The 18,957-nt window shown below is 33.9% G+C and overlaps 2 protein-coding genes across 2 annotated transcripts in view; one reads left to right on the top strand and one right to left on the bottom strand.

The window, feature by feature from the left end:
• Positions 1–1,167: 1,167 nt before the first annotated feature.
• LOC134528923 (uncharacterized) lies at positions 1,168–3,319 on the bottom strand. Its single transcript, XM_063362591.1, has 2 exons — positions 2,996–3,319; positions 1,168–2,902 (listed from the first exon to the last, which is right to left on the bottom strand). Exons 1-2 carry the CDS (start codon positions 3,118–3,120, stop codon positions 1,168–1,170), a joined length of 1,860 nt encoding a protein of 619 aa, XP_063218661.1. The 5' UTR covers positions 3,121–3,319.
• A 762-nt stretch (positions 3,320–4,081) lies between these two features.
• LOC134529460 (dedicator of cytokinesis protein 7) overlaps positions 4,082–18,957 on the top strand; it is a 262,141-nt gene continuing 247,265 nt past the window's right edge. The window contains exons 1-3 of the mRNA XM_063363592.1: positions 4,082–4,318; positions 9,107–9,200; positions 11,790–11,968. Coding sequence (XP_063219662.1) covers positions 4,278–4,318; positions 9,107–9,200; positions 11,790–11,968 — 314 coding nt within the window. The 5' untranslated portion in view covers positions 4,082–4,277. The remainder of the gene's footprint in view (positions 4,319–9,106; positions 9,201–11,789; positions 11,969–18,957) is intronic.

The following is an 18,957-nucleotide window of genomic DNA, read 5'->3' as shown; positions in this document are numbered from 1 at the left end:
GATATAACCTATAAACCTATCAGTTTCATTCAATTTTACAGAATATATAGCATAAGAATACATTTGTAATGTAAAAACAAATGCATTTTTTTTGGTAAAAGCAATCGCCTGTCTGTTCGCGATCTAATCAGTGGTTCAAGCTCTTCCAAGTGCAGAACTGTATATTTACTTAGCCTGAATCTCGCTGAAAACTTCTTTATCGTTCCATTAGTTCAAATGGTCTGGTCTTTCTCTAAAAATATGTGGACCTCTTGCTAAAGCATTGATTACTTCAATGATATCTTCATAGTCGTCATCGTCACCAAAAATCTCACCAACATTATTGACGACATCGACGAACCCTGCTTCGGCCAATTAGATAAACGAGGGAAGAAAATTACAGTCCATGCACCACGTTTTGCTAATGAACACAATTCAACACATTGTAATAAACGTGCCACGATGTGACGCACAGATTATATAGTTATCTGCCGGGTAGCGATTTACCCAGAGCTTCAACCTCCCGGTAAAATCGACAATTACCGTCAAACGGGGTGAAATTGTGCCACTTTTTGTGTATTTGTTAGAATAATTCCAAAACGATTGAATTGTCTCGTTAGTAAAATACTGTGTTAGGTAGGCACATTCTTCAGCTTTTATTAGATATTCAAGGAACATTCAATACCTATTTCCATAAAGGCTTAAATGTGAGAAAATTCATGGCACAATCTCACCCCTCCATAGGGGCGAGTTTATGCCAAGTGTTATTTCAGTGTAATTTGCCTAAGAAAATTATTCTGGCATAAACTCGCCCCATTAAAGGGTCACTTTGTTCCACATTTCAAGTGCATAATATAAATAAACGTAAATAATGCTGTAAATTTACCTTCTAATAGCTTTTTGTATACTTATTCAAAAGGAGAAATTTTTGGGTAACACAAATTTTGATAAAACATACATATATTGAAATTATGTTTGCCAATTAACAAACACGGTAAACAAAGCTATTACTACTGCAAAAAAAAACATGTTACACATAAAATACTAGTGCCTAGCGTGACTTTACAAGGATAATTTTCACAAAATTAACATAGGTTTACCAAATCACATTTCTTTACCTACTTGGAAATGATACCATATACCGGTACCTAATTACTTGTGTACATACAGTAGGCAACAAAATTACATTTACATAGGTAAGCATAAACGATTCATTTTTTTAGATCCACCAAGTGATAATTGTTTTGGGTGAGGAAGCATCTTGATAACAGCTGTTTTCTTATACCAGATTTCATCTTTTTTTTCAGGCCACTTCCAGTATTTACCAGTCCTGCTCATAGCACTTATTTTGACATCTGATTCGTCTATCGCTGTAACTGTCCCAGGATAAACTATGTCATCATAAAGAAATGCTACAAAGTCCCCAATACTAAGATCTTTCGACAGAGAATCACACACACTTGATGCCAATGTGTCTGTAACTACCACACGTCCATTTGAATCATTAGATTCAGAGTCTGACTCAATAAGATCTTCTACACTGGCATCAGTATCATCATATTGCACATCATCTTCTATATCACTGCTACTGGTGTCTTGTTGATCTCTGGTTTTCTGTTTCTGATTTTTCCGACCTGTTTTCGGTTGACTGGTACTAGGCTCATTTTCATATGCATTGCTTGACAAATCATTTGCACAAACACTTTTTCCTGGTGGTACAGTTAATTTCCGCCTTCTTGTTTTCCCATGTGTTTTCACTTCTTCGTGCCTTCTTTTCTTCAGTTCCTCTAAAAAACTGTCACTGATCCTTAAGGTTGGAGAGTTATCAGCATCTGTAACTTCTTTCATTACACTGTCACACAGTTTTGCTAGAACTTTATTTCTGTCTAGTGGCACAAGCCCACATTTCTTAAAGCCAGACTTCAAATTTTGTTGTCCTCTTACTGCAAGGTTATCCAACAAGGTCTTCAAAAGATGTGGAAACTGATCTTTTGGTATAGTAGCACATCTGCTTCCATAGGATGTCTCTTTCCACTCACTCAGAATCTTTCGCCACTCACCTTTCATGGAGCGAAAGTATGCTACGTCCAAAGGTTGTAGTAGATGTGTAGCATTTGGAGGTAACAAAATGAACGAAATATTATATTTCTCACAGAGATTTAGAACTTCTATATTCAAATGGGCACTCAAATTATCTCCCATTATAATTTTCTTTCCTGGTTGCTGTTTAAGAATTGGGAGCATAAGTTTTGTGAACCAGTCCTCAAAACACGCAGCATCGAACCATCCGGATCTGGTTCTATTGTAATGAGCCCCGTCTGGTCCCCCCTCTGTCCAAGTCTGCCACAGATTCTCAGCTTTGTAATTAATGTAAATGTGGGCAAGAATCCCTTCTGCATTTCCACATAACATTATAGTGGTACATGCTTTCGTAGCATTTCTAATTTTTTCAGGGTACTTTGTACCTTTCTTAACTATAACCTTTTTACAGCCCGGATCGTCTACCAAGTTACTTTCGTCGAAGTTCCATATATTAGAATGTGGAACTCCTTCCACCTCTTTGGAAAAATTATCAAAAAAAGTATTGATGGTCCCTTCATCAGAACGAGCCCTAGCATGACTGATATTTCTTGCAAGTCTTGTACTTAAATCTTGTTTGTGCCTTTTGAGAAATGATTCTACCCAATCCCGCCCTGGGACATTGTTTTTAAACTTCTTTACATGTCTACCACATTTGTCAAGGTAGTTCTTTACAGTCATCTGCAAATCAAATGCAGTCAGTGGGAACCCATAAGTTGACATAGCAATAATGTACTTCGCAAACAAGCCTTCTTCATCGCTGGAAAATGTTGTCTGCCCACCTGAAGCATTTGGATGTTTACCATGGATTTTTCCAGAAAGTGTGTTTCTGTGAATGCCATATCTGTAACAATATTAACCAAGTATCAGTATAGACACAGGAAATGTTATTGCACAGAAAAAGTGTAAAGAAGTTACAAAATTTTTGGTAACTTACTTTTCAGCAGCTGCACGAACAGAAATCTTCTTTGCACGAACCTCATTCAAAGCTTTTTCCAGATTTTTTTCTGAATAATTTTTATATTGACGACTTCCACGCTTTCTCACATAGTGCCGCACCATTGTTAATGAACCTAAAATGAAAAAACAAAAATACCAACATGCATTACTCTCGTTTTAATAAAAGTAATTCTGCAATGTGTTCTTTCGGAATGGTATTGATGGAAAAAATTGAGCTAGCAGTTTTTTTTATTATTTATTATTGTTGGTGTGAATTATATTTATATAATTGTTGCTTTAACTTTGGTATTTAGGCTAGATTGTTTTTATGTTGATCCAAGATGGCGTCGATTGTTCTACTCAAGGTAATGATTTTATTGTAAATACTACAAACAAAGGGGTGACTTTGTGCCGAATTAATAGGCACAAAGTCGCCCCAATAATTGTTGTGCGAAACAAAAAAAAATTAATTCATAAAAATATTTTTTACCTATCTTACTATACATCACATCAAATTAATCATAATGAAATGCACAACAAATTGGTACTTACAAAGTTTTGTTTCAACCACTTCAGTATTGTGTTCCAGAACAAAGTGTCCAACATAACCTGCAAATGCTACTCAACCTCACAATAAACAAATAGTCACTACTTAGAAAAGGCGGGAAACAGAATTTCCAAAGATATGTACAATAGTAAAGTATCCATAGGAGCATCAATTTTCTGTCATAGAGTCGTCGTAAAACTAACACGAATCGAGGGACATTAAGAAATACGATTTTGAACAATTTCGCCCCCTATGGCACAATTTCACCCCATTTGACGGTATTTATCTTCCGGGTACGCCTACTCATAGGTGGTAAGACACATTTTGTCATTTGCCAAGGAGATAAATTTTACCCGGACCTTGCCAAGGGATGGTAAGACCGGCCCTATAAGCTACATCCCAAATAAAAGCACCTGTTGTGGTACGGAAAAAAAATAGGGGAGCATTATCTTCGTGGAACTTCGGGTGTGGCTTTCTCATCTTTGAAAGGAAGGCTTCCCATACCTTTGCCGCTCTGTGGCGGTGCTCTATGTTCTTTGGAGTTTGATGTTTTGTTTACATCTTTTTATGTCCCATAGCAACCATGCATTGTTTAGTGGTAAACTCCTAGGTGAAACAAAAGTCGTTGTTATTTTATTAATTTTACAATTTTTCCGTCATGAACTGTCCAAAGGACAATGCTTAAAAAAATGTTTGAGTGTTGTGTGACTACAATAAGCTAAGCTGCATCACTATGTCTTCAGTTCAGCGTGCATTCGCTCATAAATTATCTAAGTAAGTTTTATACATACCATATTAATTTTATATTTTTCATTTAAGGCATATCTTGAAGAGCTAGGCTTTCCCTGATATGGTGTGATTTAGTTCTTCTAATTATTCTTGTTAGTTATGTAAAACGGTATTGTGGTGTTTCGAGTAGCTTTTCGGCAGTTAACCTTTTTAATGGTTCGTTAGGTTAGCTTCGTTTAAGTTAGGCCTACTGTAAAATCGTGTGTTGTTGATGGTTGGTTAGGTTAGTTTATGTGAGCCTTTTATGCATCTTGATTCCATTACATTTTATGACGTTTTCATCATGGCGTTGTTTATGTCATTACAACTCCTACTCTCTTAGGCTGGATTTATAAACTTTACGAGGAACACAAGAAAATCATAGTCGTTTATAAAGCATGCAAGTGGCAAGGTGTCACCAACACTTTAATTGAAAATTTTTAAAACATTAGAAAACATAATGGTAATTCCCAGATATCATAGCTTTCTAGAACGGAAAGAAAAACATTGTTTTCACATACCTACTACACACGTCTCTAAATTTACTCTGTGGAGATATTTTTGTAATTCCTACTAGTTTGTGAAAAAATTATATTTTTATATCTTATATTACAATACCTGTGATTTTACACTACCACCGCAATTCATTGTTTTTCATAAAACCTTCAGACTGAAATTACCATTAACACAAGACTCAGTCTCAAGTATCAAACCTAACTCATCGAAAGCCAGAAAATTATCAGAAATAGATATTTTTCTCATGGATGAAGCTTTGATGCTTCCAAAATATGGATTGCAGAACATTGATCAACTTTTGAAATCTATTGGAAATGCTGATCTTCCTTCAGTGGAAAAGTTATAATACTTGGAGGAGATTTTCGCCAATGTCTGCCTGTATGGCCATGAAATAATAAAACTGAGTTATTAGATATTTTTATTAAATGATGTTCCTTATGGTCCCTTTTAAAGACATTTACACTAGAAGAAAACTTGCATCTTTATATAGAGCAATGGGAATTTGTTGATTATTTACTTCAGTTAGGAAACTGGCAAACTGCCATCAAATAGACTACAATGGAAGAAATCAAATTGCCACAAAATATCATTTCAAACAACAATGTAATTGATGTGTTTGGTAACTGCTTTGCCAGTGAAAATTATGAGGGTCTGAAAGACAGAGCAATACTCGTGCCCCTCAATAAAGATGTTGACAGAATTAATGATGACATAGGTGCCAAACTTCCTGGAGAGTACAAAATATATTATAGTAATGACTCAATGAAAGACCAACCTGAAGGAGCACTCAAATTCACAACAGAATTTTTAATACCATCAACATTTCAGACTTGCCACCATACGAACTGAAATTGATAAATAATTAATTAATAATGCTGTTGCATAATTTGGATGTATCAGAAGGTCTGTGTAACGGTGTAAGACTCATTGTGACTAGTCTGTGTAGTAACATACTTAACATCATCAGTTTTTATGCATGGCATGTTGTAGGTATGTGGCATTTTCCCGAGTACAGCGACCAAGTACATTAAAAATACTCCTTCCAAATGAAAATTTGCGACATACCTGCAACATAGTATGAAGGAAAGTATTAGGTTAAGTTCAAAAACTTATAATAAATATTAACTGTGAAGTGAAAATGAATAAAAAAAATAATATAGCAGATTATTTAAAGCACAGTGTTGAACTGTGAGCATTAGTGATTTTTTTTTTATTTATCCGACTGAAGTTCTTATGTAGGTAGATATGAAGTATAGTGTGGATTGGAAAATATTTATTCAATATAGCTTATATGTAATCAATCTCCTCTTATATCCCGTGATCAGAGTAGGCAGAGTTATAGGTAAACTCTAATAGGTAAACTCTACTTATTCTGATCACTGCGTAAAGCATTAAACTTTAAAGTGCTCGTATAAATAAATACTTAAATATTTTTTTTATAAATGTATAAAAACCTAAATCTATCTCTGAAACGGCTCTAATGATTTCAAGGAAAATTTATATTTACTTAATGTTTTGCTTTTTTAGTTTATCTAAATAGGTTTCTTCCCTGAAAAACCACGAATTAAAAAATGCTGAGTAAAGCTCAGTCATCCACGTACTAATCTTTACTAATATTATAAAACTGAAGAGTTTGTTTGTTTGTTTGTTTGAACGCGCTAATCTCAGGAACCACTGTTCCAATTTGAAAAATTCTTTCAGTGTTGGATAGTACATTTATCGAGGAAGGCTATAGGCTATATAATATTATCAATAACATTAGGGTTCCTTACTAAAAGTCCAATAAGGTAACCCAAGGTGTAAAAAATGACGCGAAAAAATCCTTACACTGCGTGCGCTGCGAAACCTATTGATTATAGAACAAAACAATGTACTACCACTTTGAAGAACATATAATTGTCTTCAAAAAATATCACTTAACCATATGTCTAACTATTGTAGTTATCTCACAATTAGTGTTTCTTTTATTTTTTTAAATAATTAAAATGCCGTCACTTCAAAAACTCTGTATTGTGTACCTTGGTATTAATCCTTATAAAAATAAATTACTGCATATTCAAGACGAATTCAATACCTTTCTAGAACTTTTTGAATTATTCAATTCGGACGTTTCATTCAAAAGATATCGCAATATTTAAAATGTAAGTATTAGTGTTGCAGCCAAATAAGTATTAAGTATTGCACGCGCATGTGGTGGTCGGTCATGAGGGGCGAGGGGGCGGTAGCCTCTGCGAGGTACCATGCCGCGCGGCTCACTCGCGCGGTCGGCTCCTTGTGGAACGGTTGTGCTTAACGAACAACATTTTTTAATACTTCTTAGACAAAAAATTTTTTGTTTGGTTACTTTTTTAATTATCTTTTAGGGTTTGATTTTGGTGTATTAGGCAATATCTCATCATCGTATAATACTTTAATTAGAATTTGTAGTATTTAATTATCTTTAGGGTACCTATTGTTTTTTATTTTGTAGTATTAGGTGATATATACTTATAATACTTTCTAGATATAGTAAGTTTTGTTTTAGTTTAGTTATTTTTGTGAATTACAGTGTCTAATTAGACACATAAATTATATTTTGATGTATTTTAGGGTAATTCTTCTACCGTGTCTCATTGTAAAATAATTACTATTTTTTAAGTAATAATTTAATCTATACTATAAAATTATAAAGCTGAAGAGTTTGTTTGTTTGTTTGTTTGAACGCGCTACTCTCAGGAACCACTGGTCCTATTTGAAAAAATCTTTCAGTGTTGGATAGTACATTTATCGAGGAAGGCTATAGGCTATATTATATTATCAATAACATTAGGGATCCTTACTAAAAGTCCAATTTAGAATCAAATGCGTTGGAGGGGGTTAGATACGACATGCAGTACATGTACGAAGTGTGTGTTGACAATGCCGCAGGCGCTAGAAGTTTATTTCCTATTGCCTATTAACATTGTTGCCACGCACTAGATGCCTTATCATTCTTAATTTTCCCATACAAGTAAAAAACACCCGTGTAATATTAACAATGAAGCAATCAGTACCCTCATAAGAGTTCAATTAGTATTTAAATACTTTTTATCACTTTAAATCTTAACCTAAACTATTGTTTTTTTTCCTCTCTCTGTGTTTAATTTGTTTTTTTATTGCCCTTTTTTTCAAGTATATATATTTTACAGACTTGAAACTTCACAGTAATGTTCCTTATGTTACGCAGGATGACATTTTCCGAAAATTAGATCCCATGGATGGTTAAAACCAGGCAACTGTGGGTATTTTGTCTGCATGAGAACAGGATTTTGCATTGTTCATGCCTTCTGCGTCTCCATGGCAACGGGCATCGCGCGGAAGTGGCGTACCCACAAGGAGGGGCATGTATATTGAGCGGCGCAAGAGTGATCTGCCTGTAGACTGCCGTAGCGAAGTACGGGTACATCAGTTGTACGTTGCGTGCACGAGTCGGGAAACCATCGGTGCTATTCATTTTCTCTCCGTTACATTATACACCATTGTAATAAATTTTCACAGAATTTTTTTTAATTTACCATTACTGTAAATGGGAGATGTGGCTTAATTTTTTTCCATTAGTATAGCCATGCGAAGCCGGGTCGGGCAGCTAGTGTTTAATATGTGGTAGTTTTTTTTATATTGGTAAACTTTGTTCTGGGGAAACTACCTATCATCTCTAATAAGAAGAGTACTAGTAAATGTTCTTGACTTTTGTATGTTACATTTTTTATAAAAATGTGCTTGATTTCGATTTTACTTTTTTAATCATTATCTTACAATAGTATGACAGTTACCTTTTAAAAAATCACCTATATATAAGTATCATGGTTATTCTGCCAAATTTAAAACTAGGAATTAATATAAATTTACCACTTTTTGTGTTAATTTTAATTTGAAACCTTCACTCTATACTGATAGCCTTTGCTGTAGGTATTAAATTTACTATGTGGGATTACAATATTCTAGAAATTTTGTTATCATTTCAGGCATTACCTAATGTCTTAGGTAACAATATTAAATTATAAAAATATTAATTTAATTTTTTAATAGTGTTTTGCGTATGGCTTTAAAATTTTCTCTTTCATATAGTGAGAAAAGAGTCAAGAATATACCAAGTACTTACTAAGTTAGTGACCTCTGTTACTATGTACATGAAGAGCTTTGATTACTTTGTGTAGTGCTACTTTGTGTTAACATAACTGCTTTCTTTGTACTCCATGCAGCCCAACAAGGGTATTTTTGTATGCTGTGGCTGAATTAATAATTGTTGTTTGATAATAGGCAACATGCAGCAGACGTTAGAAAGCAAATAGCATCGTCATATTCCCAAGATCTAACAAAAAGTACCACAAATATTTCTGGATTTTCATCATCTGTAAGTAATTCTTGAATGATGTATTATATAAATTAGAAATATTATATTTGATTTATGTTTTGTGCATTGAGCTGAGTATAGGTTGGTATATTTCTGAAGCATGACAACGAACATAAATGATGAACAAAAAGTGAACACAAACTTTTAAAATAACCGTTGTGCATGAAAAATAGTTGACAGTATCCATTATAGAAATTCTACATTTTTTGTTAAAAAAAAATTTAGGCAGGAGTTTTCATTTATCCTGAACTTGATGTTTAATTTATAAAATTTAAATAAAGATCTCCAACATCATTTTAATACTTGCATGTATGTAAATTCATTTGCAATTAAAGTTGATATTGTCTTTTTTATGCATTCATAATTAAGTAAATCATACAAAATATGTCATAATAACTTTTGCTATCTTTGAACAAAACAACACTATTATAATAGCAAAAAGATGTGACAGTGCTTTAAATCTAGTCTCCTAAGGTGAAATTACATTTTAAATGGAGGGAATATGAGCAAAAAATGTTTTTGAAAAATAACTTTTGCAGGCTTGTATTTTTTTTGTTTTTATTTTTTTATTTTTTTTTTAAATTTATCTTTTCTAGGCATTATTGTTACCATGTTAGATTGCTTCTAACTTCTGAAGGTGAATTATTACTATTTTAGAATAGTTTGTTGCTACTGAAGCTTTTTGACAGCTTTATTTACATTCATGCTTTAAAAAAATCACTTAAAAAAGTTTTGTTTAGTTCTTTGTGTAATAACTCAATATTTAATAGGCATTATAATGATACTTTAGTTATTTCAGTATATTGTGAACACGATTCATTGTCTAAGCCTATTATTAAAATACATGCTTTAACTACAAACATCTTTATTAGCCATCTTTACAAATCACTGCTGACAACCTTTCAGCTACATATATCTTCACATCACTACCAACATAATTATAATTCTTTACACTTTGTGTGTTTTATATAGTTTACAAATACCTGAATTATTTCTTTTATGCTTCACTTCCAATTGTTAACTACTTAACATTGAGAAAAACAGAAAGTAATGTTTCAAATGAATGATCAAACATAAATGAATTATTAACACACCTTTTTAAAGTTTCACAAATATTATCTAGATGGTACTTAGTTACCACACAATATATAATTACTCACATCATAGAACTAAAGCATATGTGGTTGGTTGTTTGGGAAAGAGCAATGTTGAGAAGGAAATGTTTTGAATAAAGAGGTTGTGTTCATCAGTTTACATTCTGTTACTGTTTTGGAACAATTTGTAACAGACCCTTAGCTTTATTTCTGACTGCAAACTATGCTCACAACAAAAAATTGTTATTAGATGTACCTAATATAAATTAACTAGTTTAGCCATAGTATGTTTGTTTTAAAATTAAATTTTAAAGCTACCTGAATATTATGTGCTGTCATTTACCTGATGAATACTAAAATAAAATAAAAATTGCTGCTTATCACTTCTTAAAGTGTAATATTATGATTATGTGCACCTTCTTTATTAAAACATTATTTATTTAGTTAACTATGAGTAATTTAGCTTGTTAATTGCCTGTGACATCTGCATCTGAGAAGTGGAAAGGCCCCAAGTGCTAGCATAGTGAGTAGGGGAAATTTCATTAACCATTTTGTGGGTTACGTGTACATGTGTGTGAATGAATTGATGTAACTCGACTTTTAATCAACTAGTGTACCTATGAGGCAAAGGTAACACTGTGCAACAGGTTATGGTCATGTTGCTACTCATTTCCCTCATCTTAGAACTCTCCTTATTGCTGTAAGAAAAGAACAGGTGATAAGTGGTGGAATAGCAGAGAATATGTTACCTTGTTTACATACTTCCCAACTGCACATATCTGGTAGTTGAGCAATAAATATTTTTTCAGTAGCATCCAGAAATGTGGATTTCCTCATTAAAAATTGTGCTGCTTTTTGACTGCTTTAGGAGCTTTAATGTAGGCCTACCATAAGCTACGTCAAAAAAATACTATAGAAAAATTAAAAAAAATATTTTTAGCTTATCATGCAACGGCACATACAGAAACAAGGTCAGTTCTAATGTCAGATGTAGTATGTTTGAAATTGAAAACAAATGCTCTTTACTCTTTACACTGTATCCAGTAATCCAAGATTAAGCCACACTATAGTTTTGAGTATATATGGTGGTCATTCACTAGACACAAATTTAGGTGTACAAGAGGTGTCGAAGGTGTATCCTGGGTGGGGGGGAAAAAAACCCTCATATAAACAAAAAAATTCTGAAATATTTATTAACAGGTTTGTTGTTGGTATTTCAACACTTTTAAAGAAACTTATTACATACTATTGTTCAAATTTTTTTTTTTAGTGAATGATGTTTTTCCTTTTATTGTTGTTTTATTTTATGTCACCATGGACCCTTCTATCGCATGAAAGAGGTTGAATTCTAAAAAATGCCTCTGTTCCCTTCTATTTTGAGCTGGATACATCCTTGCAAGATGTTCACCTTGTTGCCTACTTAAGAAACTTGCATTACTAGGCTTAAGCTTGTAATTAGGTGATAATTTTTTTATTCCTAACATTTATATTGCAGGCATCATTGTATGATGTAGTTGACCCACTGGACTATGAAGAGTTTATACAGCAACATCGCATGTTGCTGGATCATGATGCCTTACAGAATGTTTTGGATTTCCCAGAGAACGACATAGTAGTCCGGATAATACCACGAAAAATCAGGACTCTCTCATCAATACTTCCTGAAGAATCTCTGTAAGTTACATCTATTTCATCTATTACCAGATTTTCATGCCTCACATTTATTAAAAATTCAATAAATTTCTTGTGGAAAAATATTCTTACATCTAAAACACTCAACATTTTAGAAATACTGTGTAAATTGTCCAGTATTAGTACTCTTAGTGGACTAAGTGTTCAAAAATCAATTAGAAATTACATATTGCCATAGATTGGGCATCAGAGCTTTTGGCATGTAATTTTTCGTAAACTTTTTTTTTTATATTAATGCCACTGTTTCTCAAATTGGTTTTTCTTATTTACTTTTTGAGATTTTGGAATTTATAATTTTTTTCATTGTATATAGTACTGACTTAAGGGCATCCTTAAAATAAATGGGCCAGGTGCTTTGAATCGTCAAATTTGAGATATTCAAAAATAAAATTTTAGAGGGATTTGCTATAAACATATCACTCATTGAGGGTGTGTATGTGAATGCTCTGTACAATTGTACAAGTAATTAGGCTCCTCTTAAAGATATGGTTGTTAAGCATTACTACCCTAATTGTCCTCAGAGGCACGTTGGAGATGGAAAGAATGTTTTTTCTACATGGTGTTCAAAAGCATTACTTTACAAGTGTAGTACACTCCGTCAGAAAGTCTTAGCTTGGTTTCTCTTTTCTTAAGAGCTTATCCAGCCTCAGACCAAATAAGAGGTGTTCTGCAGATACCTACCACAGATATCCAGAGTTTTGCCATGGGAAGTCTCAACTGATATTCTTTGGCTGAGTAGAAATTGCTTCAAATGGAGAAGAAAACTATGAAAGTCAGCCATTCATTGTTTACTGGTACAAATTCATGATTCTTAAAAGACTTTTGCAGCACTGGTTCTAAGTATCCTACATTAAGAAAAAATAGTTAAGTAGCACTGTCACTCTAACTTGGCTAAGGCATTGCAAATTTTAAAAGAATGTTTTAATTTTCGTATGTAATGCTGACCAGTGGTCCACCATTAAAATTTGAAATATATCCAGTTCCTATGACAGATGAACTATTGAAAATTTGATGTATAGCTTTTAAAGCCAGCCATGATACAAAGTTGTCAAGATGGCTGACCTGCTTGTGGCAACATAAACACATACATAATGCCTTTTGTGAACATTAGGGGATGTACCAAATGTATTGGTGTGCCAAATGAATCTTTATGATAGTGAAACTATCTTGTAATATATATTGTAAACTTAACTAGTTATAGCAAGAAGTAATCACAACTTATGAAATACGTAAGAAAATGGCATTACTGCATTGATTAATCAAAGTCTCTTCTACTGGTTCATAGAGTCATAATAATGCAGTGGCAGAGTGTGTGACTTTGAAGTAAAAGATATATTATTAATTTGGTTGAAATCTCGCCACTGGGAAAATTTTTTTAAAATGCAGTAGAACACCCCTCAACCGTAATTCCCACAAACGGAACTCCCGATATCCGGAACTAATTTCCAAAAAAAAATTGAAACATTACAAAACATCTCCAAAACATTTCCGCACTGGAACGAGGCATTTTTGCTTTTGCCTGACTGTACATGTCTTGTAGGCGCGCGCGCGCACGTCTGTCAGAGAGCTAATTATAGCCAGTCTTTCCCGTGCATTGCGTAAATACACCGCTGGTTTTTGCGTCGGACGTGAATTACTATGAAGATGTTTATGCTATAAGTAGTTTTATTGTTTCACTATGTCAAGTAAACGGAAAATTCCGGCCGGCCCGAGAGTATGTACACCGACTCCCACTATACTCACTGACACACCTGATAGCGAGTAACATTTACTTCCAACGTGTGATGCTTTCAGTTTGTAGACAATAATTTAGTGTACAAATATGTATTATGTACATATTTATACGTTAATATATGGTTAAACAGTCTACATTTACCTGTATTTCTCTATCTCTGTGTTTTCAAACGAGATGCTTGAAGTGTTATTCTTGTGTATATGAAATGTAAACTGTGCGTGGCAGTGGCTATACACTCTCCAGGAAGTGTGAATCACTAGCACGTCAACACAGAAGTAACACAACACTGTAGCTGTAGTCCTACTACCTCCCCCGAACCCTTTTCATCATCCTCTTCGCTCACGCACGCACCCACCCACAGAGATAAGAAACACGTGCCTGCCAGCTTGCTTAAATGAAGGTCATTCAACCGGCCCGGAGGCCGGCCCTACCGCAACTCCCCTTACCCAGAATTTTCCCATAACCGGAATAGACCTCCCCCCAATGATTCCGGTTGAGGGGTGCTCTACTGTAATATGTTACGGAGTTATACAAATTGTGCTTTTTGCAAAAATTAATTGAAAGTGTATATTTGTTTATCGAATTGCTATAATTGGTTTGGGCATTTCATACCTGGTAGTACTATAACCTTTACCTTTTACTTATAATAAAAATAAATTTAATGATCATAATTAACTGAAAAGAAAAAAAAATAATTTTCTTATTAAACACCTATATTCATCAGAACAATGAATATCCATTAATTATTGATTATTAAATGAACAATTCTTAGGAACTGCACACCTCTTAACCTAAATGAAAATTCAAGATGGTTTTCTTACACTTAGGATTTAAGTTTATCATGGGAACCACTATGATCTTAAACTATGCTTATTTCTTTGTGTTGCTTGGTAAAATATATTCTTAATTACGACTTCTCAAAGTAGTCTAGTAGCTTAGTAATTATTCAATTTATATATTTAAAAAACCTGAATTGGTAGTATTCTGAAATCTTAACGATGAAATTAGGACAATTATTTCTGCGAATTAGTGCTATGAGCTGTCTTATTAATGCAATATTATGAATATATCATAAATAATTTACATTAAATCAAACCTAAATTCTCTTGAATCCTTTACATTTTATATTATTTCCTAGATTTTGAAACTAACCTACCAAGAAAAATTTACTCTTATTAAGTATAAAATTGCACTTTTTTTTAAACCAAGAAAACTTATATTTTTTTACAAGTTAGTATAGAATATAATATTATTTGCCAAGTTACATAATTTTAGAATAAAAAGCGGCTTTCTTTCACATATTTTTAATATTTGGTCAAATTGACAAGTTTATTCCTACCCTGATATGCTTGCTTTAGTCGGCAACTGCATTGTCTGGTTTTCTGCTCGCACACCAAATATTGAGTGTATGGAGTAACACATTCTTTCTCTTCTTATGCTAGAGAAACTGTCAGGCCCATGTTTATACCCATGGGTATAACAGAAGGCATAGCAGAAATGAGGTATTGTCTAGGGTGGACTTATGAGCTGATGTGCTTATTTTGTAGAGGAGATAAGAAGAAAACTCTGAAAATAAAAGGAAAAGCAAAATAAACTGGAACAGAATTTGGAAATTGAGGCAGAAGAGTAAAAACAAAACAAAACAAAAAAATCAAGGAATGAGCATGAAACTGAAGAAAGTGGCTTAAAACTTCTAGATGAAGCAGTTAAAGGCTTATTAAAACCTTTAGAAAACAGATTTCTAAGTACATTCTTGTATTGGCCCAATAAATTATTAATGGAGGCAAAAACATTCAAGCTCAAGCTATTGGAGATAAACTTGTTTTTATTAACTTCTATGAAATTGATTCTACTGTCTGAATGTTTGCAGGCACTATTTTAGGGTTGCTATAGGCATGGAAAACATTAGAGGGTCAGTGAATTCCCATATATAATTAGGAATATAGTTGTATATGCTTATTGATTTAAAAATAAGTATTGCCTTTCCTTGGCGACTCTGGAAATTGACAAAGTGTAAGTTAAACAGTGAATTAAACTTTCCCATAATGATGAGCATTTGAATAAAAATAATAAATGTTATGTTATTATAATTTATTTTAGTTTGCATTTTAACATTATAAAATATTCTATGTTACTGCTTAAGATGGAGATGCAGACTAATACAATTTACACTTTGATACTAAGCAGAAAATTTTAATGAAAATAAATTGAATGTCTTGATTAACTGGGGACAGTGACATGTTGAATGTTTCTTTCTACAATAGAAAATTTCCCACAAGCTAACGCTTGATGAGGTTTTAGGTTGGAACAACTCTCATATTGCAATTTAAATGCTGTAAACCCACTTGCTCTTAAGCTGTTACACATAAAACAATTTCTAGCATATATTAAAATACCTTATATCTTCTGGAAGGGATTACAAAAATTTTGAGCAAATATAACAAATTACCCTGCAAATATACCCACATTGAATCAGGTTTTTTAAAAATAACTATAGAGTAATATTGGTTACTACACCATATGTTTAGGCATACACAAAAGATCCAGACAGGTGATTATTTTAAACACACCTCAAATATTCCCGTCAACATTCAAATTTGATTGCCAAAATAATTGTTAACATTTTCTCATCTGTGAATTTACGAACTTATCATACCACTATGTAATCAAATGGCATGCACAAATATCTAGATTATAAGTGTAAAACTATGGTAAAACATAATTAGTAAATAAAGCATCAAAAATTATTCATTTTCATTTCGTAGTTTGAGATGGGAAGCATAAAACTAGTATCAGGCAAGTAATTATTGAAAAATTGTTGCAAAGTTCACGACGACGACTTGAGAACGACAGAGGGATGCAATATCAGTAACTCCTGGAGTTTAGCTGTGATCTCATTGTTAGTATCAATTGTTTTGTTTAACATTTTTTTGAACATTTACAACCATCAACCTTCCGTTAAATCTCACTATGGGGGCGTTCAAGTATTACGTAACTAAATTTTTGAACATTTTTGACCCTCCCTCCCCCCATGTAACATGCTATAACATTTTTCTGTACCCCCTCCCCCTCCTTAAATGTTACGTAACACCCAAGTGACCATTTTTACCTAAAAGTCATAATTATGTTGCGCAAAGTACTGGAAAGTTGCTAAAATACCTTTGTTAGTGTTTTAATCGAGTTTGCGGTAATAATAAATAAAACAAGCAATTTCTAACTCGCAATAAATGCGTATATTGTTTATTTTATTTATTTATATTGTTATTTAATAAACAATCACACATAATGTAATAAAAAATTTTCCTAAGTTTAAAATATGTTAAAATGGGCTCAAATTTGCCTTAATAAACTTTTACTACAAATTCTATATTTAATTACGCCGTTTTCCTGACTAGGCCCTGTCTTACATACATATTTGGCTTCATCCAGCATTGTTCTTTTCATGCATTCTCCTATTTTACTTTTTTCTACTAATAAACTCTTAAAATAAAATAACTTATTTAGCTTAACCTTTGGCAATGCAATTAGAAACAGAAACCTAACTGAAATAAAACATTTTTACTAAATTAAATTGTATTCTTAATAAAAATTTTTAAATAAAATCTATCATAATTTAAATAAGTAGGTATATAAAAAAAAAAACAATTTTATTGGAGTTACTGCTCCTCTGTCCATGGGTTTGCCAGCCACTCAGACTCTTTCATTACTGGCATCCTGAAAAAAGATGAAGAGGTTTCCGGAATTGTTAAACCACTACCATCAACTTCGTCTTCTTCGAGCCAACCAGCATCCTCCGACAATGTTTCACAGCAGCACACAATGCAGAGAAGCTCATTTGCCCTTCTGGCAGCAAGTCGCTGTGACCTTACTCTACTTTCACGACGGTCTTGGGGAGTCTTGCCATGCATGTAACGACTGTGCATTTGCACACTCTTGTGAGATGTGAAATTGATCCCACAGGTTGCACATATTATGTTCTTGAGATCGAGTTGTATTGATGGTAAAAGAAATCATAAGGCATCTGCTTAAACCCTTCTAGAGGAGGTGACAGATCAACGGACAACCTCACAAGAAGTGGTGAAAACTTGCATGAACCTTTGTCTAGCTGACTAGGTACCACTAGCTTTCTTGGGGTTTGAAGGATTGGGCAGGATGGCGGCAGAAAAGTATCCGGAAAGACAGATTTCAATGCACTCCTCGAGCAGGAACAGCAGGATTCGTCCGCACATTTAATCAATTGCAAGAAATAATGCGATTCATGGACGTGAGCACTATACCATGCTAGATTGAGTTCTGCTGGATCCTGAAAGCTATCTTTGGGCTTTCTATATTCTGCCGAAACATTGTAGTTGTCAATTTTCATTTTCCTCCAGACCTTAGCAAGTGTCTCCCCAGCGTGCTGAAAATTTGGTTTTTTCAAATCATCATCAATAGTAATTCCTTTGTTGTCGAGATGAGAACCAAAATTTTCATGCGGCAGGATGACGCCTGACAGTCGTTTGCTGACGGGGACCATGCGTCGCTCAACTCGGTTTAATGCACTCCGCCCAGGAGCATTAGTTGCTATGAACAGGGCGTCCAGGTTTTATTTTTTGAAGTTTTGTATGGTAAAGTTCTTGACTTTCCGATAATGCGGGCTTTCATCCGGCCCACCATCTACAAAGATGATGTTCACTGGCTTCACGGTGTTCGATTCTGTCATCATTAAGGGTTTGAATGCAGACACTGATAAAAGTGATTCGAAATCATAAGCATGGGTGTTCGCTGTGGAGGATGCAAGTTTCCCACTCATTATGGATATGTGTGTTGGCCCGCTGTAACCAACAGCTTCTTCCTTACCGAAACCATCAAGATCCACGTTGACGCCGGCATATACAGAAGGAATAAGTTTGTGCAGCTTTGCCACGACCCAGTCATGGTCAGGTAAAAGTACTCTGTATTGCATATGCATTAAAAGAGGGCTCTGACTTTTCACTGCGGGTAAACCTATTGGTACACGGGCCTTATCGTCTTGAGACAGAACATATACTTGCTGCGGTCCCAGAAGCATGGCGAGAGATTCCAAGGACCTAATTGTAGCAGTGCAGAATTCCCCATCCTCGTGCTTTTTTTTGTGCATCTCGGACTGTGGTTTTGCTAACTTTACGGGTATGATGCGTACGTGCCTTCTTCCCTCTTGAGTGTTAGAAACATGTGGGAGTAAATGAAGATATGTGCCGCTTCGAGACATTTGGAA

Source organism: Bacillus rossius, chromosome 2, assembly GCF_032445375.1.
Source record: "Bacillus rossius redtenbacheri isolate Brsri chromosome 2, Brsri_v3, whole genome shotgun sequence".
In the NCBI taxonomy this organism is placed as follows: domain Eukaryota; kingdom Metazoa; phylum Arthropoda; class Insecta; order Phasmatodea; family Bacillidae; genus Bacillus; species Bacillus rossius.
The sequence above is the reverse complement of the archived record's forward strand: the minus strand, read 5'-3'. Positions and strand labels throughout refer to the sequence as shown.

Excerpts from the sequence above, each read along its gene's own strand:
- LOC134528923 (XM_063362591.1), bottom strand. The coding sequence starts at position 3,120 with ATGGTGCGGCACTATGTGAGAAAGCGTGGAAGTCGTCAATATAAAAAT. Across the intron at positions 2,903-2,995 it reads GTTCGTGCAGCTGCTGAAAA|ATATGGCATTCACAGAAACA; the intron begins GTAAGTTACCAA and ends ATATTGTTACAG.